Source organism: Motacilla alba, chromosome 26 (genome assembly GCF_015832195.1).
Source record: "Motacilla alba alba isolate MOTALB_02 chromosome 26, Motacilla_alba_V1.0_pri, whole genome shotgun sequence".
Classification (NCBI taxonomy): domain Eukaryota; kingdom Metazoa; phylum Chordata; class Aves; order Passeriformes; family Motacillidae; genus Motacilla; species Motacilla alba.
In genome coordinates, this window is record NC_052041.1 from 2671236 (window position 1) to 2698389 (window position 27154).

Here is a 27154-nt window from a genome sequence, read left to right on the forward strand (position 1 = left end):
GTATTTCCACTGGGAGAGATAAAAATAACCAGAATACAGCAAATACTTTGTTAGCACACCGGGGAAAAAAAACAAAAACCAGCTTCTAACTCCTTACTTCCCATTACAGACAGCAACTTAGAGTGGTTCTTCCAGAGGGTTGACATTAAGGTTATCCTGCTTTGCTTTTTGGTTTCCATGAAAACACTCATGGTTTGAAGCCTGGGTTAATTCCAAGGAATGCGGGGCTTGGGACCTCCTGCCCTCCCTGCCAGGTGTTACTGGAAGGTGGCTGCAGATGGATGTGTTCAATCTCTGGCTGTGCAGACACATGGAATTTATCCAGGGCCTTTTATCCAACGCCCTCTTCTTTCCTGATGGAAATGGTGCTGAGCTGAAGCCATATGCTGTGTGGACTGGGGATGTTTCACACCTAAAGATCTCTCATTTCATGGCTGCTGGAGCTGGGGATCAGTGGCCAAAGCCTTGTCCTGCTCTGGAAACCCTGGATGCCACCTGGAGCCTGCTGGGATTAAATGTCAAAGGGCTCCCCCTGCTTCCCTGAGCTGCAGTGGCTGAGCAGGATGTGAGAGCAAAGGCTTCCCAGGAATCTTTAGCACTTTATAGCCAAGCACAAATTTTAATCTCTCTTCAGGGTTCTGACACCAGCACTTTATTGGCCTTCAAAGAAGGTGCAGTCTTTTAAAAATAAATTATGCAGTGATACTGACAGAGGTGTCCATGGCACAGAAGGCTGAAATGAGACCCTAAAAGCAGCAGTGTTTCATCAGCTCTCAGAGAAAGGATGTGTTAATACTGATCGTTAACATTTAGGCAAAGGCCAGCTTGAGCCTTCAGACGGCCCTGGACCAACAGCAGCCACTCTGACCTGGGGAGGCAGGATTAACTGTTTGAGTCAGGGACAGGAACCGAAATGCGTCTAATCCCAGCCTAATGCTCATTCCAGGGATTAGTCGTAATATTCCTGGAATTTATGTCCTATATCAGCCCAGCTTGCCAGGCTGACAGAGGCTGACAGCCTTGGTGTCACCAGGCTGCCAAGTCATGGAACCATGGAGCAGCCTGAGCTGGAAGGATCCACCAGGACCATAAAGCCCGGCTCCTGGCCCTGCACGGACCCCCCCAAATCCCAAAACCCTGGGCATCACTTAGAGCACCGTCCAAACTCTCCTGGACCTCTCAGGGATGTGCCCATTCCCTGGGGAGCCTGGGCAGTGCCCAGCACCCTCTGGGGGAAAAACCTCTCCCAAAATCCAACCTAAACCTGCCCTGGCACAGTTCCAGCCCTCCTCCGTGTCCCTGGTCCCTCAGCCAGGCCAGGCTCTCACTTCATTCATTTTATTGAGGCTGTTAAAGGCAGCTGTGGAAGGTCAGAGCTCCCTGAGCTCTCTGGACAATGGCTTTGAGCACAGCTCATCCTCTGCCTCCCTGAGCCCAGCTCAGCTGATACCATCAGCCATCTGATGCTGCTGGAGCAGAAATGGCTTTTTAGAGCCTCCAGCCCTGCCAAGTCAGGCTCTGACTCTTAACCTTGAGGATATGCAAAGATTCCAGGTCAATAAAATGTATTTCAGAAGCCTCACCACCAGGAAAGAGCTTTTGGTGGTAGTCCTGCCTCTGCAACTCTTCCTGCCTGGATGCACACAGCTCCAAATCCCCCTGGCCCTTGCTCCAGCTTTGTGTGCAGCACAGCATATTCCAAGATGCCTCTTGGAATCAGAGCTTTTCAGGACACAGAGCCACATTTCCTTGCCCTGAATCCAATGAAGCCAGCCCTGCACAGAATGCCTCGCTGGCACTGCAGGACAGGAGCTGGCAGCAGGGACTGCCACCCCCTGCCACTGTGGCCTTTGGGCTGAGCAGTTTCCTCCCAGGCTGTGCCCAGGAGGGAAATGTGTTATTTATCTTTAAACTCCTCATCTCAGAGAGTGCTCGTGCTGCAGTCCAGGGATTTTCATTTTAGTCTACAAATTCAGCATGATCCTTCCTTCCTTCCTTCCTTCCTTCCTTCCTTCCTTCCTTCCTTCCTTCCTTCCTTCCTTCCTTCCTTCCTTCCTTCCTTCCTTCCTTCCTTCCTTCCTTCCTTCCTTCCTTCCTTCCTTCCTTCCTTCCTTCCTTCCTTCCTTCCTTCCTTCCTTCCTTCCTTCCTTCCTTCCTTCCTTCCTTCCTTCCTTCCTTCCTTCCTTCCTTCCTTCCTTCCTTCCTTCCTTCCTTCCTTCCTTCCTTCCTTCCTTCCTTCCTTCCTTCCTTCCTTCCTTCCTTCCTTCCTTCCTTCCTTCCTTCCTTCCTTCCTTCCTTCCTTCCTTCCTTCCTTCCTTCCTTCCTTCCTTCCTTCCTTCCTTCCTTCCTTCCTTCCTTCCTTCCTTCCTTCCTTCCTTCCTTCCTTCCTTCCCTCCCTCCCTCCCTCCCTCCCTCCCTCCTCCCTCCCTTTATCCCTTCTTCATTTTCTTCCTCTTTTCCTCCCTTTTTTTCTCCCTCTTTTCTGCCCTCCCTCTTGCCCTCCCTCTTTCCCTCCCTTTCTCCCTTCCTTCCTGGATATTCAAGGAGTGGAGTGCCCATAATCCAATAACTCCTCCCAACCCCCAAATTTCCACAGGGAATGAACAGCCAGAAGAGACTCAGAACACACAAGGAGGGAACCCTTCTATTTCCTTTATATTTCTGCTGTTGCTCCGTGCTGCAGATTTGATACTTAGCACAAAGTAATTGTTTTTTAAACTAATTGTATTGGACTTCAACTAAATCTCCCCTGCTGTCTGCATAGGATAAGGTGCTCTCCTCCTCTGTGCAGGCAGGAGCGAGGTGAAGATTTTGGGTTTCTCTCTGTTCACACACCTCCAGCACCCTGCAGAAGTGTGTGGAGGGGCAGAGCAATGCCCAAATGTTGTGTTCATCCACAGATGACTCGGCGCCGTTGCCAAAGGATCCAGATCCGCGTCATTTTTCCTGGCAAGAAGCTCTGGATCCTTTGTGAGCTGTTTCCAATTATTATATTAACTGGGAAAGTAAACAATGCCATGCTATTAGATAGAGCTGGCACAAATAAATGCTGCTGCTCCCTCTCCAGACTTGGTTATTATTAAGAAATAAAAATATCAGCTTCAAATAGATCCTAATGTGGATTAAATGAACAGCATGTTCTGTCTCAGCTGGACAAATATATCTGGGACTCCAACTTAGTGGCACATTCATGGAATCATGGAATGGTTTGGGTTGGAAGGGGTCTCAGAGCTCATCCCCTTCCAGCCCCTGCCATGGGCAGGCACACCTGCCCCTAGCCCAGGTTGCTCCAGCCCTGAAATGAATCCCCTCCAGTGGGTAAGTCTCCACCCTCATTAATCCAATTGCAGCGTGCTATGAAACCTCCCGGTTCCTCAAATGTTTGTGCACTGCTGTCTCTGGTGCTTGGCTTCTGCTTTGCTGCGGGGAAAATGATGCTCTTTTGTGCCTCTCAGATTTTGGGAATTTTCCCACTCCCTGCCTTGCTCACTGAGCAGCCTCGAGCTGCCACGAGCTGCAGTTTTCCTTCTTTCCTTGCAGTTTTCATTCATTTTGTGCCGCTGTCCTCAGGGGTTGTTTCAGAGGTAATTCAAGAGCTGCTGTGTTGCCTGTAACTCATTTCTCTGTCGAGGCTGTTGAGCCACTTTCTCCCAAAGTTCACTCCTCTCCCAGCCCTTTTGGGGTAGCTGCTGCTGTGTTTAACTCTTGGCTCTGCCTCTCCAGGTGTGACACCAGGCCACCGGGCAGGGGCAGGGGGAGACAAATGCTGCCCTGCGAGGGAGAGGCATCCACACTTCCCCACATGCCAAGGGCAGGCAGCTGCAGGGAAAGCTCTGCCAGACCCAGGAAAGCCAAAATGCCAGGCGGGATGTGGATGAGACACCACCACTGAGCCCCTGCAGAGAATCAGCTCTGCCAGCTCCCTGGGATTTGGGGAATTGTCTCTTCTTCTCAGGCTGGGGGGTGAAAACGCAGCTTGGGGAGCAGTCTGGTCTCCAAGTGCCAGCTCAGTCTGAGGCAGCTGGGAAAAGGAATTTCTGGCCAGCCCAGGAGCTGCCCTGAGGGGAGGAGGGAGCTGCAGGGTCTGGGGATGGGATCTGACTGCTCCAGGGCTGCTCCATGGGGCAAAGTGGGAGCTGCTCAGCAGGACACGAGAGGGAAAACCTGTGCCCCAGCTGCTGGGGGTGTGGGGGTGTGGGAGAGGAGAATTGGGAACCAGAGCTCCTGCTTGGGAAAAGCAGCGTTTGGATTTTCAGCTCCCACGTGGCTCTTTCCCAGCCTTCTATGCTGGACAATAAAGAGTGTGTGTGACATAAATTCAAAGGTACAAGGTGTAAAGAAAGACTGGTTTTTTGTTCTGAAGGAATATTTGTTGAGAGTATGGATGCAGGCTCTTCTGTTATTGGTACCTAGCGAGCCTGGAATCCTCTGATATGTAAATCAAGGTGAATATTTGACCCAAGGTGACTTTAAATTTAAAAGTAAAAGTTCTTGGTATTACCCTTGTAATAAAATTACCCTTTTTCTCCCCAAATAATTGAATTTTATTATTGATTTCTGTGTTACAAGCTCTCAATTGGGCATTAACCTTTTCCAAAGAGTTTAGCTGTGGTGGTTTTTTTTGTCTGTTGAAACCTCTTCAAGATAAATTCAAATTTCAAATGCAAGACTTGACTGATATATTCCAGGAACTCCTCTCTCAGTGCTGGTTTTGGTGGCTCAGGCAGAAACTGTTGCTGTGCTGGAGACATGATGTGATGCCTGGGGCTCATGGCATCCCCTTGGGTACAAATCCTTTGGTTTTGGGACTCTGGGACACAAATGCCCCAGGGCAGGCAGTGAAAGGAGGAGCAGAGAAGAGGAGCTGTTCCCTCCCCAGCCAAGCAGATGTTGTATGGACCCAAACCTCAGGTTTGAGGCATCATTTGAGCCTCGAGTTTCTTAAAAAAATAAATGAGTGTGTGGCTTTAGGGAGTTTACATCTAAACGTAAAGCAAACTCTACCTGAGCTTCATCTCTGGGAAGTTTCTGGTTCAGCTCCCAGTGTCTGAATCTCTCCCCAGTTAAACACAGACCTTTGGGGCTGCTGGTGCTGGCTGCAGGTGCCAGGTGACAAACACCTTCAGGAAGAGTTCTCAGGGTGCAGTTCTGCCTCAGCCTGTCCCCAGCAGCAGCTCATGGAGCACGGGCCAGGCTGGTGTCTAAAAGTCTCTCTTTGTGACCAGCCACTGGGTTAATAAAAGGTTTCACTCACGTTGTCCTGGCAACAGAAGTTTTTGGGAGGAGCAGAGCTTGGCTCTGCCAGACACAGGTGCCACATGGGGACAGCAGGGAAATGCTGGTGACATGTCCAAAAAACCTTGGTCTGGCCAAGCAGGGACCAGGGTGGCCAAACGGGCCCTGATGCAGCTTTCCAGGAGTGTTGGGCAATGCCTTGGTGCTCCTCAGGTGCCACCCAGACCCTCTGTGTCACAGCAGCCCAAGAGCTGGAGGAATTGTCCAGCCTGGGAATGGGATGTGGAGAAGGAGAAGGTTCTGTGCCCAGGGCAGCCTGTGCTGTCCTGGGTGCTGGTGCCACCCCTGGAACACTCTGCTGTGACAGCTCCCAGTGCTCCAGCATTACTCCAGCATTACACAGTGCTCCAGGTCATTAACAAAAACACAAACACCATCTGAGCATGCCCTGCTGTGCTGTGGGGCCGAGGGACCTGTGCAGCCTCAGCCCTGGCTCTCCACAATGCTCATTAGGTTTGTACAAGCTGCAAGAAGTCATCCTGCTGTACATAATTTTAATTGCCTGCTCCACAATTGCCTGTCAAATATATGCTCTGTCGCGTGGCATGACCTGCCTGCTAAATTGCAACAGGAATAAAAAAATACTGCAGAAAAGTAAAAAAGAAAAAAAATCTAATTATGAACTGGAATGGCGTCCTCAATCTCTGTTGCCACCTGCAGCCTGGTGTGTTAGGACAGCACAAACAAATCCATAAACCCTGCAGCTTTTCTTCTGCTGCCTTTGGCAGTTGTGAGTAGTTTGTGCAGTGTTTGTGGGAGCCCTCTGGTTCCTGCTCTCTGCTGATGTGCTGTCCTCGGCCAGGAGGTTCCACCACTCATTTTAATTTGCCAAATCCAGGGTTGGGACTCCAAACTCCGCACCTGGAGAGAGGGCAGCAGCGAAAGGGTTAAAAGGAATTATCTGGGCTGCAGCTTTAATGCGTCTCGTGTGGAGGGCACGAAACTGAGTTTGGTAGGAGGTTCTTTGTCTGGAGCAGCCTTGGCAGTAAACAGAGCTGTGATCTCAGAGGCGATGAGGCACCGGGAGCGCCGGGGGCTGCGGGCTCCGGCTCCGAGCAGCGGCCCTGGGGCAGCTCCGCGTGTCCCAGCAGGTGCTGCCACACCAGAGGATGGAACTGGAGTGAAGCTGCTGCTGTGATGAGCCCCGAGCCCAGGCTCTCCTCCCGGTGAGAGTTTCCTAGAGAGCAGAGGGAGCGGAGGATGCGGACGGGGCGATGAGCGGTCCCAGGGAGGATGGCCGCTGTCGCAGGGCCATCAGCATCCTCACCGAGCTGTGCCAGAAGAAAAGCCTGCCCAGCTTGGACCTGGACACCTGCAGGGAGTTCCTCCTGCTGCCTTCTGACCAGAGCCTGATTATCTCCGAGCCAGGTACGGCCCCTGCTCCCGTCTGCTGGAGGGTGCTCGTGGAAGGCAGGAGGGACATCCATCCCCTACAGGGGAGGAAAATGTTTGGGAGCCCTGTGTAAGATCCAGGGGTTGGTCCTGGCACCCCTCTGGGAGGGTTCCTTCCCTTTCCACATGTTCCATGGTGAAGTTTTGGGTCAAGTCCTACCTCACCTGTTGATGTGGAACGGTGTGACTGCACGGGGGAACAGCTGGGATAAAGCTCCCGAGATAAAGTTCCTGGGAAAGTTCCTTTTCCAAAAACACAGACTCCTATCCTGTATGAAACAAAACCAAACCAACAAAAAGCAGTAAAGAGCCTACTGAAGGACTGGGATGGCAGGAACTGACTGGGGTTTGAGAAATGGAGGGAATCCCATGGATTGCATGGATTTCTGTTCGTCAGTAAGGGATCTTGGTGTGCTTTCATGTGTGTGTTCTGCCGTCCCTGAGAATTGCCTGAGTTGTTCCTGGTCAGGTTGTAGGACCAGGGAGGGACTCTGATGTGCCAGGGATGAGTCAGGAGCAGGAATTCTGCTCTAGGAGCAGAGGGACAGCTCCGTGTTGCAAAGTGGGGAATTTTCCCTCCACCCGTTCTCACAGCTGCTCACTCCAGAGATCTCCTGCTGTCACTTCCGATGACATTGGCAGGGGCAGGTGGAACCCAGGCTCATGTGCTGAGGAGCAAAACCCCAAATCTCATAGCTTTTACGATTATTGGTAACCTGCTCAAAGTTGTTTGTTTAGTATTCCAACATTTTCATAGAGGGCTTCTTCCGAGGTTCCTGTGGGCAGTGATCTGTAAATCCAGTGGATTTCATAGTGTTTTTTACACCATGAGTTTTCACAACCTCTCCTTGTCTGCTGAGCACATTGTGCAGCACAGCTGCCCATCAATCCTTGTCCAAGGCTTTCTGTGTCACCTTCCCTCCCTCTCTCCTGCCCCTCTCTGCCAGGATCTCGTGCTGGGGTGCAGCTGGCAACCCCAGGGCACAGGGCACCAGGATTCTGCCAGCCCTTGGTTTGCAGAGCTGCTTCCAGCACTGCTTTGCTGATAGCTCCAGGCAAACACCCTCCTTCCACGGTCCACTTTGCCTGTAACTTAATTCTCTTCTTAAAATGGGTTTGGTTTATACCTGCCTGTTCTGGGGGCCTCTTACCAGGGCTGGTTGTGTCCTCACACATCACATCCCGTGCAGCTATTGCAAACAGAGCAAACAGCTTGCAAACTTATTGCATCAGTTTGGGATTCTTTACCTTGCACTAAAATTAACATTTTCCTGACTCTGCAGCAGAAATACTCTGCACTGCTCTTGTTCTGTCCACCCTGACATGACAGATCTGCATTTGTTTGTGCAGCCTGTCCAGGACCTCGTGTTCATGTCGGGATCACATCATCATCATCATCATCATCATCATCATCTGCCCTTAGCAGGGGGAATGTCTGTGTGCTCTGAGCTGTGCTCTGAGCTGTGCTCAGCCCCAGTGCCCCAGGCGAGCTGTGCTGGGCTGGCTGCACGAGCAGCCAGGGCTGTTGTCTCTGCTCTGCACGACTGGGCCCATTTTTATGTCTAGACAGCACAGAGGACACAGTTTGGGCCTGACATGTACCAATATTTCTCAGTTCCTGGCTGTAAAGCTCCTCCAGCAAGGGGGAAAAAAATCTGTTTGCATCAAGTGTTTACTAACACGGTCACAGAGGTACGATGCCTTCCCCATCAGTGTCTGGATGTTTATCTAATTATCTACATTGATGCTTTGTCCATTTTATCCTGAGGCCTCACGTGGAGCAGATTTGCTCTGGGCTGGCTGCAGTCCCGGGTTCAGACCCAGCAAACCTGTGCTCACAAAGGCAGGCAGGGGAAGGTGGGGCTGCGTGGAGGTGAGCAGATGGCACCAGGCAGGTGCTGTGTCGGGAGCAGGGCAGAGGAGCCCCGGCTCCTGCTGGAGTGTCCCCATGCGGGCAGCACGGCCCCAGCAGCCAAACGCCAAATTTCCTGGAGTCAAACTGCCCGTGTTTGTCATCTTCATGTGGAGTGTCCGGCTTCTCGGGCAGTTTGTTGCCTCCTGGATAAATCTATTAACTGCTGGCTGGATCAGCTCGGCTCGTGGGGTGTCCTGCTGGAGTTCAGGTTGAAGGAAGCACTGCCAAAGCTGGAGCCAGGCTGCTCCTGCACAGCTCAGCACAGGGGCAGCTTGGTCTTTTCTGCTGTTTCATGCGTGGATGGGGAGCAGTGTCCTCAGGGAATGTGTGGAGCCAGGTATCATCAGCCTTCTAGAACTGTGTCCAAGAGTGGAAAAAACCTGTGAATATAAAAATATTACTGTATCGTTTATGTAACAGTAAGTTTTTGTGCCATGATTTAATTTTTTTTTTTTTAAACCATTCTGGTCTGAGTGGCTGAAGGGCTGCTGTGGATGGAGTGGATGCACCTCTACTCCCTGGTTATGTAACAGCTGAATCTCCTCCTCGCAGCCAACAAGAGCAGCCGAGCTGCAGCATTTCCCTGTGCACACCCAACAGAGGAGGATTGCAGGCTGCTGCCTCGCCCGCAGCCAAACCTGTCAGAAAAATCAGGAGTTTGGCCGGGGAAGGTTTTGGTGCCGCTGTCAGGGGGGCTCTGACGGGGAGCTCTCCCTGCAGCTGGGCCCGTGGCAGTGCCAGGAATGGAGCTGATCTCCCGGCTGGCCCGAGATGGAGCGAGCTGCAGCATCCCTTTGTTGTGCCTGTCTCCAGTCCTCCCCCGGAGCTGCCTCCATCTGATCGCTCTCTTCCCTGCCAGGCCTCAGCTGCCGGGCAGGAATGCTGGCAGTGCCACCCGGGCTGTGGGGACAGCGTTTACCACAGGTGATGGCCTTTAGGAGGATGGGCTCATCCCTTCTGTGCCCTGGAGGGGCAGTGAGAGCTCTTGGGTGTCGCTGAGAGGGTTTGAGGCGCAGCTGTACTGAAGGGCAAAGTCCTTGGCTGTGGAGCAGGGGAGTCAGGGTCCCACAGGACTGTGGGGACAGCGATCTGTCCCCTCTTCCCATCCTCTCTGCCTGTGGGAGTGGAGCTGCAGCAGGCTCTTTGGGACACAGGGTGCTGTGCAGGCCCAGGAACTGGGCTTTGGTGGTCCTGCTGGGTCCCTCCCAGCTCAGGAGGCTCTGTGGTTCCCCACAGCCTCCTCTGAGCCCCCCTGAGCTGGGTCCTGCTTCACAGAGCATGGCTGGGACAGAGGCTGCCAGCCCACCCCAGGAGATCCTGGGGGGGAAAGGGGAAGCTTGACTCCTTCTGAAATGTTCCTGCAGGGCTGATGAGAGTTACTGAAAAGAGTGGGTTTCGCTGGGATATTGGGAAGGAATTCTTCCCTGTGAGGATGGCAAGGCCCTGGCACTGCACAGAGAAGCTCTGGCTGCCCCTGAATCCCTGGCAGTGCCCAAGGCCAGGCTGGACAGGGCAAGGAGCCACCTGGGACAGTGAAAGGTGCCCCTGTCATGGCAGGGGTGGGACTGGATGATCTTCAAGCTCCTTCCCACCCAAACCAGTCTGGGATTCCATGATTCTGTGACTGGAACCAGCATCTGGTGATGTTGATTTAAAGGACAGCGCCTGGGTACGGGAAGGAATTTATCCTGGGATCAAAGCACATCCAGGAGAAAACCTCTGGGTTTGATTTCTACCTTCAGCGCTTCTGTGTTGAGGCTTTCTATAAACAACCGAAGTTGGCCAAGCTGGGGGCGTTCTTTGCCTTAGTGATCCATTTGTACAAAGCTTTGCTGCCCAGGGGAGCCAGGGCAGGAGGCAGAGGCTGATGTGCAGAGGGGCTGCAGGTTGTCCCCAGCAGAGCCCGCTCATCTCAGCGTGGTGAGACCCCTCCTCAAACCCTCTTTCACCCACTGATCCACCCCAGCAAAATGCTCCTGTGCTTTCCTGCTGCAGGAGGAGAAGGCTGGGGCGAGAGGAGGGAACAGGACAGCTGGGGGAGGCACAGAGTCAGAGAGGCCTCCTGGCAATCTGTGCTCCCCAGCACACGGTGTCAGCCTGCCTGGGTTCCAGCCCCCAATAATTCAGAGCACATTACTGCTTTGCCCCCTGTGTGAACTGCTCTTTTTGAAGGTGCTGGTGCAGGCAGTACAGCTTGTACAGCGCTGAACACCCTCCTGGCACTTGGCAAAGACTATTAAAATGTTAAACCAAGCACAGAAGTGTTCTTGCTGCAGGCAGAAAAATGGGGGGAATTTCTGGGCAATAGAGGATATTTCATCACGGGAACGTTGGTGCAGAAAGATAATTTTTTTATAGAGAAATTGGTTCTGGAGTATTTTCTGGGGAAAAAAATACCACCTATTCCCTGATAGATTAGCTTGACTAATGGGAGAACTGATGACACCCTCATTCATGGTTATGGGATGCCTTCAGCCACTACCTGTGAAATATGGGCATGCCTTGAATTTACTCACTAGGCACAATAACACACTTTTCTGAATTGCCATTCAAGTGTATTTTAAGTCAATATAACAGTAAACATGCTCCAAGCCACCCAGGCAAAGCTAATATTAATCACTGAAGCTTGAGTTTCCAGAGGCCCAGCAGGCGAGGAGCAGCTCCTGGAGGCAAATATCTTTTTTATCACAGAGTAATGCGCTCGCAAAATGGATCTTGCCTTTCCTCCCAGGAAAGAGCCAGCCAGAGCTACGTGCAGCAGATTTGCTCTTTAGCCCGACTAAACCAGGCTGGCATCCTGGAGGTATCAGGTTCAAACCTTGCTGCCAGAGGAAGGTTTGTAAAACCGTGTTGAAATAAGGTTGAACCCGGCCGAGTAAATCGAGGAAAAAGCGGATTAAATCGCCCGTCTCCAGACATGTGGCTCTGCTCGTGTACTGTGTGCGGATCCGTGGCTCTCCAGCTGCCTCTGGCTATGCTCTGTGATGGTCCTGGCAAATGAAAAGCCCCTCTGGAGCTGAGTGGAGTGTGCGTGTTCCGCGAGCCCCTCTCTCTCTGCATAGGCGCAGCTTTGCGGCCGCCTAATCGCCGCTGCTCGCTTCATTCCCGAGGCGGAGCGGGGCGGCTGCTGGTGTTTGTGGATCCTGCTCCGATGCAGCTGCAGCAGCTCATGCATAGTCAGGGCTCAGCATCCCCAACTCCATAGAAACAGCAGCGGGATTGCTGCCGCCGCTAATTGATGCGCGAGCAGGGACCGCGCTGAGGAGCTGCCGCCGCTCCGGTAAGTCCACGTTTCTCAAGTTACTTTAATCATTCTTTGCCTTTTCTTTTCATATCACGAAGCGTGTTTTCGTAATTTAAATGAAAATAATTTCAGCAAAACGCCTTTGCCGTTGAAACATTTTCCCCCGGCTCTCAGAATTCCTCCGGCGTTGCGCTGAGAGGCAGCGTGTGCTTTGAGCTGGTTCAAACCAGGGCACAGCCCGATCTTCCCCGCGGCTTTTTGGGATGACTCCGGGAAGGTGCTTGGTGTTTCTGGGTTTGCAGGTGTTTGTTGCTTGGCATCCTGGCTGTGCTGGAGTTGCTGCACTCGCCCTGTGCTCCTGGCAGCCGGATCCTCTCCCATGCGTGTGTTCATTGTGCAGGGATAAACCAGACCCAGAATGGGGCTCGTGTCTGATCCAATTGTTTTATTTAACTGTAGCCTCAGCTACCCTTGTTTTTCATAACTGTTTCTTCTCACTGCTCACATTCCAGCTACAATCGAATATTCTTTCTCAGGACGCCAGGTTTCTGTCTCATTTTGGTTAGGCAGCTTTTTCTACCTTTAATATTTGCTGTTTCTCTTTCAAAGACCCCAATCTATATTTCCCCTTCCCATCTGCATGTTGGAAAATCAGGGATCTTGTCTGTGAGTGTTTCCATCCAGCGGACTCCTTGACAGAGCAATCACCCTGGCAGTTGTTGGGGAGAGATGCAATTAAGTCCCTCTGCCATGTATTGTCTTTAATTATATTTGTACCTTGCAAAATGGCATCCTGGAGGGTCAGGGAGGGAGTTTTTGGAGTGGTTGTCGATTAAATGTACATTTTCCCTGCCTGGGGGAAAAAAGAAAGTTCTCCTGCGGGGAGCCCTGCGCGCGGCAGAGCCGCAGCTGCTGGCTGAGGGTGTCTCTCTGTTTAGTTCAGTTTGTTGTGCTGTAGCAGGTTCATGTTTGACAACATCACAGCAAACTGTGCAGCGAAGCCTGAAGGCAGCATGCCAGGAGCTCCCTTCACACCAGCCCTCTCCAAACCATCCTTGAGGCACACGGCCCCGGACCGTTTGGAATAATGATTGCCCAGGAATTCTAGCCCCTGGTGTTGTAATAATCTGATTTTCTGTGCGTTTGTAGCTGCTGCAAAGAAATGAATACAGCTGTGTGGCACGGTGTGAGGTGCCACCTCCTCAGTTTCTCTCTCCAGATGCAGCACTTCATCTCCTAGATGCTGGTGAGCGTTTACTCAGAGTTGTTTGATCCCAGCTCTGAATCTGAGCTCTGGTCAAAATGCTCATGCTGGAAGGATTGTGAGCTGCAGGGGATGGAGTGGTAGGAGCTGTTGGAAAAGGGCATCTCAGAATCCATTTAATCAATGAGAAGGATCAGGCAGCCCAGCCTGCACACTGCAGCACACTGGAGAGGTTCAAGATCCATGTCTTTGCTCCAAGCAGCAGCAGCAGCTGCTGATGGCAGGAGCAGAGCCATGGGGAGGAAGTTCCTTCCTCACTCAGAGCAGCCTGAACAAAGAAATGCTCTGTTCCAAACCTCTGCATTTCAGTGTGGGGTCCCCGTACCCTGCAGGGGCTCCAGGCAGGCGAGTCCTGCCCGGCTGCTCCACCTGAACCCAGCTCTGGCTCTGCCACTGCTGCTCTGCCCATTCTGTGCTGGCTGAGAGGCACACAGCAAGAGGGACCGCTGTGGGCTTGTGTGGCTGGTTTGGGTCTAGGTGGCTCCAGCTGGCAGCTCCAGGGCACCAGGCTGGGCATCACCCAGCCTTTGCAGTACCTGGAGCCAGGGCAGTTCTGGAAGAATCCTGCACCTCCAGTTTTGGGTGTCCCATGGGGCAGGTCCAGGCAATAAACTCATCCACAATGTCTCAGGAGCTCAAGGAGCCCCTGGTGCTGGAGGGGCTCTGTGTCCTGGGCAGGGAGCACTCAGGAAGGCCTCTGGGAAGCCTTTCAGGGCTGCCTTGTCCCAAGCTTGGGGTTTCTGCCCACCCTGGCTGAGGATTTTGGGGTTCCCAGGCTATGTCCTCTTGTGGAGCCTGGATCCCAGGGTGGGAGACTTCCAGCACTGGGATGGGGAGAGACCCCAGTTCTGCTCCCTGTCAAGCTTTACCCTGAGATCTTTTCAAGGCAGTCCGGTTTTAGTGGGGTTTTGAGCCAAAATGGGGTCTGAGAAGGAGACACAGGGAAGGCTTTCCCCAAAACTGGATCCCACTGTAGGAAGCGAGGGGCAGCGAGGTGGCAGCTCCAGGGTGGAGAGTCTGGGCACAGAGGCACTGCTGAGCCTTGCTGATGTCTCACAGCAGACACAGCTTTGATCAAGTTTTTAAAAGGAAATTTCAAGACCCAGGGTTTTTTGGTTGCTCAAGGGAGACGGAGAGAGATTGAAAAGCTTTTACTTGTTCTGTTTTGCATCCTGAAACGCAGTTGAATTTCTGCATCCCAGAAGAGTCTGGATTCCCGTGGTTTCCTCTCTGCCTGGCTCTGCTCAGCTCCAGCTCTGGATCAGAGGCTTCCCCCGTGCTGAGCAGCCTCAGCCAGGCTCCCCTGGCACACAGGGCTCAGCCTGTGCAGGCTCCCAGCCCGGGGGATGAGGATGCTCAGCAGGGATTTAACCCCAGCCCTGGCCACTGTGTGTGTTCAGCACCACTGAGTTGTTTACAGATGTTGCTACAGCATATTGTGATAAAATGTCATGGGATTAGCACACAGCCTTGTGCCATAATTGCATTCACTGTGGCTTATAATAGTTCATTAGCTTGTCATCAGTTAGGCAGAAAGCAATGACAACTCTTCCTATCACATTTATAATGCTCTAGAGAGCAGCAGATTAAGTCACAAAGTGACATAAATCACCAGGGAATGTTTCCTTCGGCTTGGAAAAGTTTTTTTCTCTTTTTTTGTCACTTTTGATAACAGAAATGCTGCGTTTCTGACAGCACAAAGTTCCCCTTTGGGTTGCACATGCCAGCAGAAGTTTCAGTGACAAATCTGCAGCCTGGAGGGAAAGCCCAAATCAGTCAATAATGGCAGAAAACCAACATTTTTTTGTCTTCAGGAGCCTCTGATGGGGCTCCTCCAGCCCAGCCACTTCACTGGGGGTCGGTTCTTGGCCCTGATGTCTCAGCACTGTGTGAAGCCCACAGGCACCAGGGGGTTTGTGGCTGGTGGTGGGAGAGGGGAGTTTTGTCTCCAGGTCCATGCGGGGAGATGGAGCTGAGGATGGGCTGAGGGCTGTCCACGGGCAGAGTCAGGGTCCAGGAGGGAATCTGGGACGTTGGATACTCAGGTTTGGACTTGCAGCCCTGCAGAGATGCAGCTTCTGTGGGGTTTCAGAGCTCTGTTCTGGCTGCCACGCTGGAGGTTCCTCCTGCCTGGAGAGCCACGCAGTGCTCCTCAGCTAGTCAGGATTTTTGCCTTTTTGGGCAATTAACTCTTTCTCCCTTCTATTTCAGTGGGAAAAGCACAAGCTCCAGGCCACCAACTCATCTCACCTCACATCCCTTTCTTTGGTGCATTCTTCACTTCCATTTGGTTGGACTCAATGATCTTAGGGACATTTTCCAACCTTAGTGATTCTGGGATTTGTTAGTGTTGATTTATTTTTCCTTTCTTTGGTTACATATTCATATAGGGACGTGAAGTGCCTCACAGTTGACTCTGCATTTGAAAACCACCTTTGATATGTCCCTCTGAATTACTCTGTTCAGATTTCCCTCTGGTTTTTAAACTCCCCTGGGGCCTGGAGCAGCTCCCACTCCCATGCCTGAGAGTGCTGTCTGTTCCCTGGTGAAGGAAGGACCAAACCACGAACTGAAGAGACAAAGGGTGTGACAGTGTCTTTTCTCTGTTTAATGCACTTCTTTAATCAGCCCATGAGGTGTGACAATCCCCACCCAGGGACCAGGGACAGAGTGCAGAGGGGATGGGGCCGGCGTCACCCACAGCAACATCTCTGTGCTGCCTCCTCTGGGCCAAGACACACATGAAAAACACCTTCACTCTCCTGTGAAAATGAAAAAAGTTTAATAAAGGACAATAGGAGATGAGGACCACAGAGCAAAGGCTATTAGGGTTGGCACTCAGCCAAGAGCACCCTGTTATCTTTGGGGATACCCCTTAAATCCCTTCTCCCTTACACCAGCCTGTTGCATATTCATAGACCCTTATGCAGAGTAAACTTTCCCCCAAACTAATTTTCTCCAAGAATTGTTTAGCCTGGCTCCTCCTTGGATGCACCTTTTTAGAGCACGTGCATTTTTTGGTTGTGGTTTTAGTCCATTCTTATCACCTCCAGTTTTTGGGCCTTGATCCTCACTGCCTTCAGTGAGTGCTGATGGTTGGCAGATCTGTACAGGTTCATTGGATGTTATCCCATCCAAGCAGGCATTTTAACACAAGCACACTTATCTCAGCTATTTCACCAAGCTTAATTAACAACAGAAACAAAAACCGTATCTTCATAACAAAGTTACTTTAATATTACACATACAAAATCCATTTTAATAGTTGCAAAAAGCCAGTATTAGAATAGGTATCTATAGCACACAGCGGGAGCTTCAGCTGCAGCCTGGATAAGTAGGCAAGGATAGAAACAACTCTCTTTGCTGCTTACAGGCAGGGCACAGTGCAGGTGACAGCTCGGGGGTGTCCCAGGAGCTCATCCTCTCCCAGCTGTGAGGTGCCCCAGGCTCCAGGATGACGTGGGAAAGCCTCGAGGCTGTGGCTGGGGATGTTGGAATAGAGCTTTATTCCATGTGCAGATTTATGGTTTAAGCATTTTCTCCTTCATTAAAACTTGGAGTTTATAAAATTGGGGAATTTGCAAGTTTTTGCACTAACGAGCTGAGAGCTGCTTATCCAGGACAGCAAATTCTCAGAGAAATCTCTGCTCTCTGTGACCACTGACAGCACCCGAGGGAAGGGCTGGAGCTGTGCCAGGGTAGGTTTAGGTTGGATTTTGGGAAAAGTTCTTCCCCCAGAGGGTGCTGGCACTGCCCAGGCTGCCCAGGGAATGGGGACAGCCCTGAGGCTGCCTGAGCTCCAGGAAAGTTTGGACAGTGCTGCCAGGGATGCCCAGGGTGGGATTTTGGGGTGTCTATGCAGGGCTGGACTGGATGATCCTTGTGGGTCCCTTCCAACTCAGGATATTCTAAATTATGCAGCAGTTAAAGGAAAACACTTTGGATGAAGCTGTCTCCTGTTCCAGTTCATTTCCCAGCTGCAGAACCACATCCCCACAAGAAACACAGCCGGTGGTGAGGAAAGCCCTGGCCTTGCTCAGTGAAGCAAGTTCTGCCTGGCTGGGAGGGCTGAGGCTGCTCCTTGCTCCTGGGCCATGGATCAGCCACTGGAAGCACTGGATCCCTGCGAGGTCTCCATATGAAGGGTTGTCTCCATCCTCAACGTGAAATAATGAGATGGTTTGAGTTTTATAGTCTTATATAATTACTCTCAAAATAGCTTCTGATTCATCCTCCCCTTTGAAGCTTATAGTTTGCATTCTGATAAGCTCTTGCATGGCAGGAACCCTGTGGTAGCAGCAAATTAATTTTTAAGAAGTTTTTTGCTGTCTGACTGAAACTTTGGCACAGCCAGTTGGAGCATTCCTGGCCTGACCTTCCCAGGATCCATTTCATGGCTGAGTGTGTGCAGGAGATGAGGAGCTCTCTCGGGGTTCCTGGGGAGCCTGTGCTGGCAGGAGGAAGCTGGTGGGAGCTGATAGTGCAGGACTCAGTGTCCAAGGACTGGGGAAGCACAGCAACAGGAAGAATCTCATTTCAGCTTCCAGGAAGACTGGCTGGATGGGGCCTGGAGCAACCTGGAGGGTGGAAGGTGTTCCTGCCCATGGCAGGAGGTGGAAGGAGATGAGCTTTAAAGTGCAGGTTTTTCCAACCCAAACCAGTCCATGGTTCTACAATTCTCTGAATGCCTCCTCTCAGAACATCCCCCTCCTCAGCATCCCCAGCCCTCTGCTTTGAGAGGAGCCTTTTGCACTCATCTCTGTGTGATGAGCTGAGTGTGAAAGTGCTCAGCAAACTGTGAGAACTTGTTTTCAGTCCCATTCCCTGTGGTATGGAATAACAAAACAAGGCTTGGCCATGTCCAGAGCAGCTGGGACTGGCTGCCTTCGCCTGGAGAAACCTGTCCTGTGGTGCTGGATTGTGCTGGGCTTGGGGGGATGGTCTGTCAGGGTCTCCCTGGGTGTTTCATACCATTGTGCAGCCCTGGCCAGCTGAGAGGAACAATCAGTGGTTTTTTACTTTCACTGCCAAGAGAATAAAACAACCTGGTTTGTGAGCAGGAAGAGGACCTGAGGGAAGAGCTGGAGCTGTGCCAGGGTAGGTTTAGGTTGGAGATCAGGGAAAGGTTCTTCCCCCAGAGGGTGCTGGCACTGCCCAGGCTGCCCAGGGAATGGGGACAGCCCTGAGGCTGCCTGAGCTCCAGGGGTGTTTGGACAGCGCTGCCAGGGATGCCCAGGGTGGGATTTGGGGGTGTCTGTGAGGGGCAGGGGATGGACTGGATGATCCTTGTGGGTCCCTTCCAGCTCAGGGTATTCTGTAATTCTGTGATTCTGCGCTTTGTTCTGGATGGTCATGGTGCCAAGCACTCCTGATTTCATCTCCCTCTCCCCCAGACCCTGGGGTGCAGCGCTGCCCTGGGCTGGGCTCCCTGGGGGAGCCTGAGCAGCAGCAGGGCTCTGCCTGCTCTGCGCTGCCCACAGCTGCCACCTGCTCCTGCTGCTGCCACCACTCCCTGCACAGCAGAAGCTGTGAGGGCCTAAAAAGCCATGTTTGTGACCCTGGGACCCGCAGTGATCCACGGGCTCGGGTGCGCTGCTGCAGGGGGGCTCTGCAGCCCTTCCCACCTCCCACAGCATGAGAGAACGTCTGAGGGGCAGCAGGAGCTCTGCCCCACCCAGAATTGTGTCCTGACCTGGCCCTTTAACATCTGACCTTACTGCTCTCTACAACGTCCTGAAGGGAGGCTGTAGACAGGTGGGGTCGGTCTCTTCCACGGGGCAGCAGCTGACAGAACAAGAGGACACAGCCTCCAGCTACATCAGGAAGGTATAGGTCAGATATTAGAAAAAAAGTTTTTCATCAAAAGAATAATAAAGTACTGGAATGCTCTTCCCATGAAGGTGGTAGAATCACCATCTCTGGATGTGTTTAAAAAAAGACTGGATGTGGCACTTGGTGCTATGGTCTAGTTGAGGTGTTAGGGCATAGGTTGGACTCGATGATCTCAGAGGTCTCTTCCAACCTCATTATTCTGTGATTCTGTGATTCTGTGATCTGCTGAGAAGCTGATGGAATATTTCCCCCTCGCCAGGACCCAGCTCTGTGCTGTTGGAGCAGCAGCTCCTGCTGCCAGGCTGCCTGTGAAGAGCCAATTGACGGCAGCCAGACTTTGAAGTGACAGCTCCTAATGACTCGTCTAGCTCAGGAATATTTCAGGGCATATTCCTGTAGCTCCTGCCTGCCTGGAGAACACCACCAGCAAATCAAGAGCTTGATGAAGTTTCAAATGGCAGCCAAATGGCAGTGAGGGGGCCTGAAATGTGACAACAAAGCTATCGGTAGGGGACTGGCACACTGGACACCACCCCAGCAAAGAGGGACAATTAGGGAGTGGGCTTGCAGTGCTTCCCTGTCACTGCCACGCCCTGTGCTTCCCCTGTGAGCTCTGGGAACACAGAGCCTGCTGCGGCAGGAACTGGGGCTGTGGAGGTGACAGGGACAGTCTGATCTGTGCCATTTGCTCTGCTACCGTTCCTGAGGCCAGGGCAGGCTTGGAGGGGGATGAGGCGCTGGCCGAGGACTGCTGCACTGCAGCTCACCTCTCCCCCAGTGCAGCATCCCAGGGTTTATCAGCCAGCCAGCTTCCTTTCCAGAATCCCTATTGCAAAGGGCTTTGCTTGCTGCTGCCCTCCCTGCTGCCCCTCAGGGTTTGCTCCATGCTGTGTCCCCAAAGGAGACATTCCTTCTTGTCTCTGTGGTGCTGCTGGATGCTGCTGTGGGGTTCTAATATTTGATTTCTGTTCCATCCAGTCCCCGTTTCTTCCTCCAAAGCTGAGCAGCTTTGCTAAATAAACATCTCCGTGGCTGGGGTTTAATGGAACCCTTCCTCCTCCTCTGCAGCTGCTGCCCTGTGCTCCCCACTGCCCTCACCTCTGAGACCCACCACAGCCCCCGTGCCCAATTTCCAGCCCTCAGCTAATCAGGCTTACATTTCTGATGCTCCTCAATTGAGAGAAAATGAGATCAGCAGTTGGTGGGAGCCTCACGTGGTCTGTTGTAGCCCCAGAGCTGCTGCTCTCCTCCAGCAGCACCTCTTGTACCAATCCATCACTTGAGTGCGTGCTCCCTGCAAAGCCCTGCAGAAACAGAACAATATATCCTCACAAACACTCCTGCAAGAGAAAAACCTAGCAGAAAATGGACAGAGAAGCCTGCAAGTATCCGCTGGGCTGCTGTGAGTGATGCTTGCTGTGTGGCACTGGGGAGGCAGTCACCCAGCCAGCGTGAGTGAGGTGATCACCATCACCCTGCTCTGGGCTCTGCCACCTCCTGGAGCTGCCCTTCCAGGGGCATTGGCTGTGGGAGGATGTTCCATGTCCCAGGCTGCAGCTCAGAACAGCCAGGAGCTGCTTTTACAGCTGAAGGGATCCCAGGCTTTCCCTGATGCCCAGATTTTCCATGAATCACCAGAGAGCTTAGGAGGAAGAACCTCTGACACGGAAGATGTCCCTGGGCTCTTGGCAGGGTCAGGCTGGTGGCTGTGTCTGGTAGAAGGTGGCAGAAGGTCAGGTCAGTGTCCCCACCGCCCTGGTGAGGGTCTCCAGAGCCTGAGGAAATGTCTGTGCCCTCACAGGTGACAAGAGAGGAAGGGGACAGCCAGGTCCTGGGGGCTGGTGGCATCACCCTGGTCCCACACTGCACCTCACAGAGAATTTCCAGCCTCTCCAACTTCCACTTGTGCCACTCCAACTTTGTTTAAAGGCAACAGGTAGCTGGAATGACTAATGGCTGCTGGAGTGCTGAGAGAGCCATCAAACATGTTGTGTTTTCTCTGTGGGGAGTGGGTGGAAGGAAAGCTAAATTACATCTTGGGATATTAAATATAACTCTGCACATTAAACTCGGAGTTATCCATGAATCTCTTTAATGACAGCACAAGCTACTTCACAGCAGTAAAAGTCAATGTTGCCACAATTAGACCACTATTGTCTTGCAGTTAATAGACTGCTCTAATCATGACTTTGTCATATTATTAATCGCTTTTGGGTTGGACTTTTGCTAATTATCCCCTTTGGTGACTCGGTTTAGGCATTAGGAAGTCAGCAGGGACATCAAGCTGAAAGGCAGCTGGACCATATCTCTTCATTAGCTCCCATCCAGGATGAAACAAAAAGGGGGTTGTGCTGAGGAGCTGCTTTATGATCCACAGACACCGTGGTGGGAAGAGCTGGACTAACCAAGGAGTGTTTGCCCTTTCCTCAGTTTTCTTTTAGCTTCACAGTTTTAAACTGTAAACCATTGATTCTTCGTCCTGCCCTGGGCTGTTAGTGTTTGATTTAAAGGCAGTAGGAAGCAGTGACCTTGGAAATGTTGCAGTTTTGAGCTTTTTGGTGTCGTTCAGTAGCAAGGGGCTTGGGTGTTACAAAATCAGTAAAAACACGAACCAAGAAGTCAAGTCAAAGGAGAAATAGGATCAGTTTTGGGTGATGTTGAGGGAAGCCAGTCTTGTTTGTGCTCTTGGTGTCCTCATTGCTGTCAGCTTCAGGACTGTTCTGTGGTGTTTTGGTAACAAGTGGGTTATAAAATAGGAATGTAATAAATACATAAGCTCAATGGCTTATCCTAAACACATCAGCTCAAGCAGGTAGATCACAGAATCACAGAATCACGGAATGTTGAGGGGTTGGAATGAACCTTAAAGATCATCTAGTCCCAAATCCCTTCCATGGTAGGGACACCTCCCACTAGACAAGGTTGCTCAAAGTCTTGGTCTGGCTTTGAGCACTTCCAGGGGTGGATCCTGTCAGTGTCCATGTCCATCCCATCCCTGCTCCTCGTTGCTCAGGAAGGAGAGAGCTCTGTCACTGCTGCCCTGCAGCCAGAAGCATTTTCCAGCCAAAGGTTCCTCGGGGAAACAACGCTTGCTCCCAGAGGGAGCCAGGCTGGAAAACAGCCATGTTAATTTGTGTTTGTAACCTCCTTCTTTTAAGCTTTATCTTTTCAATTACAAGCTGTAATAATACTGATTTTCCAGTTTCCCCTGTGTCTCCTGTGGGAACTGAGTGAGGATGAGGGAGCAGCTCTGAGTTCCACGGGACCGGGGTGAGGAATGGCTGGAGCTGCTCTGCACTTGTACCACAGCACTTGCCTGATAACAAAGTGGCAAATAACTGTGAATTTTTAAGAGGGAAACAGAACAAAAACATAATTCTTGTCGTGTTTTTCCCTGGGTGGGACATTGCTCAGAATGATGATGTGAATCTCCCTTGTGAGCAGTGGGGATCTGAGCTGTTCCTGCCTTAGACAGAGCCCTGCCTCCCTGCTGGATGCAGGCACATCCCTCTTTTCCCCTATTTTCCCTCTTTTCCCTCTCTTCCCCACACCTTGCATTGAAACCTTGAAAAAGGGGGATAATATCAACCAAGGAGCTCATTCTTCCCCTGGGCTGAGGTGTCCTTTTGGGAGAACTGGCCTTACCTCCACCCGTGCCAGGAAAACCAAAGCAGCCTCTGGCCCCAGGGCATTTTCTGTTAGGTGAGGAATTATCTTGTTTTTACAATTTCTTGTAAGTTAAAGGACATTTAAAGCGTAGCATTTTCAATACCAGGTATTTTTCAGAAAGTAACAGGTATTTTCAAATTCATAAGAGAAAGCTCATGAAATCAATGAAGGTCAACTCTGTCCAATTGATATTTAAGTTTAATAAGTCACAAAAAAGTCTTGGAGAATTCAGTGTCATCTTCAAACAGCCCAATATTCTAAGCAGTCAGATGCTTAAAAACTGTCTGCAAAATCCTGATCCCTTCCACCCGTGCTTTGTGTCAGCTGTCAGAGGAAGGAGTAGGAGGTCATGCATAAAAGTATCTGTGAATCCTGTCAGATGCATTATGAATGCCAGCCCTGCAAGGAGTGACAGGAACCAGGATCTTTCTCAAGTTGGCAACAGGTTTTCTGAAAGGATAATTGATTATTTCTGATGGCTCCCATTAATGAGCCTGGTGTGCTGGCAGAGACATGCAGCCTATAAAACTCCTTGGAATGGGTGGAAACATCTTTAAAAAATCTTCCCTGTCACGCAGCAATTCCCAGCAGTGAGAGATTCTGCATTGCAATGATTTCCTTTGTACCAACACAGAGGTATTTGCAAAAAGTCCAGGTTCTTGAGTTTTCTTATGAATGTTTGACACCGAGTTTCCTGGGCACAATTCCAAGATTTAACTCGAAGGATAGCGAAGTGGAACCTCTGTGCTCTCAGCTTTGGTGAGAATACATTTAGGCAAATCTCCGAGGAAGCTCTGCTGCTGGTACAACCTTATTTATTATTGAGTAAGATGGGACCTGTTTATTCCCCCCAGCAGCGATCTGTGTTTCCACCTCGGAGCTGCAACAGAAAATAAATGTCCTGTACAGGAGGCTGGGAGGATAAAGAGAAGTTGCAAAAACCTCGGGGTGATGTTTATCCTTCCCATCCCATCCCTTCCAGCCCTTCCCTTCGAGTCAAAAACCCACAGGCAGCCAGGGAGCTTTGCCTGGAGCTCCTCCTGGATTTGCTGGGATCAGTAATTTAGTGGAAAAACAAAATCCTCCAGGATATCAGGAACAACAGATGGCTCTCAGGCACTGTGCAGGGCTGGCTTCTTCGGGTGTGGATGTCATATTTTGTGTCTGGTGCTGCCTGGAGATTTCACTTATCCCAAATTTGCAGTGGCTGCTGCACTCCTTGAGGGACCTGAGCAAAATTTGGTGGTACAAATGTGCTCCTGAAGACTTTGCTGTCATGGTTCACCAGTGGTGGGTGGGGGGTTTGTTGTTTTGTTGTTTTGTTGTGATTGTGGCTTTTTTTCCCCCATAATTTTTGTGTTCAGCTATTTATTCAAGATTAAAAACCTAGTCTTTCCTCATATTTCACAGATTTTTCTCAGCCCTAACATCAAGGCAAGGTTAGATGGGGGTCTGGGCAGCCTGGTCTGGTGGACGGTGTCCCTGCCCATGGCAGGGGGTGGAATGAGATGATTTACAAGGTTCCTTCCAACCCAAACCATCCTGTGATTCTCTGATTAAATGTCTTATCACAGCTTTACAAAACTGAAGTGCACTATCAAAGGGAACAGGAGGTGCTGTACGGCTCCTGTTTAAGGTAAAGCACAGCAGGATTCACACTTGGAGCAGCTGTGATGCAGCCCAGAGGGGAATTCCCCATTTCTGCTCAAGTTCATTTCATGCTCACCCCCCATTCCTTGGGACTCAGGTAGGGAATTCAAATTCACACAAAACATTTATGGTCCAAGAATAGACATAAATAGGGTGGGTAAGAGGTAATGCTTATTCCATATAAACTTTTGCAGGTTTTGGTGGGGTTTTTTTTGTTTGTCTTTCTGTCCTGACTTGCACTTGGGTTGTTTAAGGAGTGGGGCTTTACTGGGCACTACAAATGACACAGCCATCAAGAAAGTGTCCATGAGGTCAAAACAATCCATGATGGGATTCCCCACAGTCCTGACGCTGCAGACTGGCCTCCAGAACAAATCCTGCCTCCACCATCAGGGACTGGTATTCCTTGGAATCCTGAGCTCTCAAAGTTTTGGTCTGGATGAGGATCTGGGAATTAATACACTGTAGGAAAGGAAGCAAAAATAGCCAGTGTTTTCTCTTTGTGCAGTGCTGTGAATCATTTCACAGCCTAGATGATGTGTGTGTATATATATATATTTATACACACACATATGTATATATATATCTTCATTTCCCATTTTTCCTGATTCGTCAGCCACACGCATGGAAGCTCTTTCCAGAAAAAGGCTGAAATTCAGCACACATGAGGTAAAAGTGTCTCAGAGCATCAGAGCACACACGCAGCTCCTGTGCTGCTCAGAGTGAGGGAGGCTGTGTAGCACTTTCTGTACAAACTCCTGCTATGTTTGGTTTCTCTGCCTCAGCAGCTTGTGATTATTTTTTCCTTGGTGTTGGTATTTACTTTTTATTCCCTATGGGCACATCTGGACAAGATGTGGGCGCTGATAGTACAATAACAATCCCCTTCCAGGACCCTGGTAGATGGGTTTTTTCATTCCTGTGCCTGAGCAGCTGTGACACGAAGCAAAAAGGCACACAGCACCGAGCTTGTTTCCATCATGGAATTGTACAGATCTTGATTTCAGACTCAGCAGTTTGCTGATGCTGCAGAACAAACCAAGGATGGTATTTTATAGCCAGTTTAAGCATCAGGGTGTAAAACTTCACAGCTCTGCCCATATGGAGACACCCATTTTCTCCCCAGGTGTGTCCCGAGCCTGCCAGGGGGTGCTCATTTGGCCTTGGCTCTGAGCTGAGCTCTCCATTAGTTGTGATTTAAGTCACTTTGGACCATTTCTTCCTTTTACTTACGATCTTCTCACCATCTGTCTCTTCTTTTCTTCTTTCCCACCCCTCCCTGTCGCTGTCCTTGTCTCCCTCAGAGCTCTCCGTCAGCCTCCTTGCAGTGATAGTGATTGTGTGTGGCCTGGCGCTGGTGGCAGTGTTTGTGTTTCTCTTTTGGAAGCTGTGCTGGGTTCCCTGGAGGAACAAGGCCCTTTCCTCCCACCTGGCCGTGCTGCGGAGCGAGGCAGGCCACAAGGACAGCATGGCAGACAAGCTCAAGGACACGGGGGCCATCAGCTTCCTGGAGGCAGCTGTGAAGATCAGCCACACCTCCCCGGACATCCCTGCGGAGGTCCAGATGTCCATGAAGGATCACATCATGAGGCGCACGCGGATCCAGAGGCAAACCACGGAGCCAGCCTCTTCCACCAGGTGAGGGATGGGGTGGCATCCATGGGGTGGGATCCATGGGGTGGGATAGGGTAGGATCTGTGGGGTGGGATGGGGTGGGATCCGATGGGATCCATGAGGTGGGATCCATGGGGTGGGATAGGGTAGGATCCATGTGGTGGGATGGGGTGGGATCCGGTGGGATCCATGGGGTGGGATGGGGTGGGATCCGGTGGGATCCATGGGGTGGGATCCATGGGGTGGGATGGGATGGGATGGGATGGGATGGGATGGGATGGGATGGGATGGGATGGGATGGGATGAGATCCATGGGGTGGAATGGGATGGGATGGGATGGGATGGGATGGGATGGGATGGGATGGGATGGGATGGGATGGGATGGGATGGGATGGGATGGGATGGGATGGGATGAGATCCATGGGGTGGGATGGGATGGGATGGGATGGGATCCATGGGGTGGGATGGGGTGGGATCCAGTGGGATCCATGGGGTGGGATCCATGGAGTGGAATGGGATGGGATGGGATGGGATGGGATGGGATGGGATGGGATGGGATGGGATGGGATGGGATGATGGATGGGTGGATGGATGGGTGGGATGGATTGACGGATGGGTGGATGGGATGGGACATGGATACTGACAGCCTGGTCAGAGAGAAAGCCAGATAAACTTTCCCAGGAATTGTTCTGGGGAGTTTTGAGAAGGCCGAGAGAAAGAATTAAAACAATCTTGCAGCTGGTGCTTTGAACAGTTGTTTTCTCACAAGGTGTTTACCAAAGGGGGTTTCCTTAATTGCCAATCATGTGAGGTATGTTGATTAAATGACCAGTAGGTCCACCTGTGGCAGAACAGTGTATAAAAGGAATGGGTTTCTAATAAAATTATCATTAGCCTCCTGAAGAGACCAGGAGTGTGTCACTCCTTCATCCTTCCTGCCTCAATGGTGACAATGGGAGGGGTGTTGGATTAAGCCCTTTTCTGGCTTAGAGATGGGGTAACTGGGAGGTGTTTCAAAAACTTATCCTATTTTCAGTCTCATGTGAAGGGTGAGACAATAGAGATGTTATAAGTTTCTAAAATTCTCTACAAATCCATTTCCCACAGATGGCATGGCATGGCATGGCATGGGCTGCTCAGCCTGGAGGAGCCTGAGGCTGGAGTTCCTCAGGGGCTGCAGCTCCTCCTGAGGGGGAGCTCTGATCTCTGTGACAGTGATGGGACCCAGGGCAGGGCTGGAGCCGTGTCAGGGAGTTTAGGTTGGGCATCAGGGAAAGGT

The 27154-nt window shown here is 51.2% G+C and overlaps 1 protein-coding gene across 1 annotated transcript in view; it reads left to right on the plus strand.

The window, feature by feature from the left end:
- The first annotated feature begins 6288 nt into the window (after window positions 1-6288).
- The window catches only part of SYT6 (synaptotagmin 6), a 37357-nt gene continuing 16491 nt past the window's right edge, over window positions 6289-27154 (plus strand). Inside the window, exons 1-2 of the mRNA XM_038162736.1 lie at window positions 6289-6663; window positions 25566-25899. Coding sequence (XP_038018664.1) covers window positions 6510-6663; window positions 25566-25899 — 488 coding nt within the window. The 5' untranslated portion in view covers window positions 6289-6509. The remainder of the gene's footprint in view (window positions 6664-25565; window positions 25900-27154) is intronic.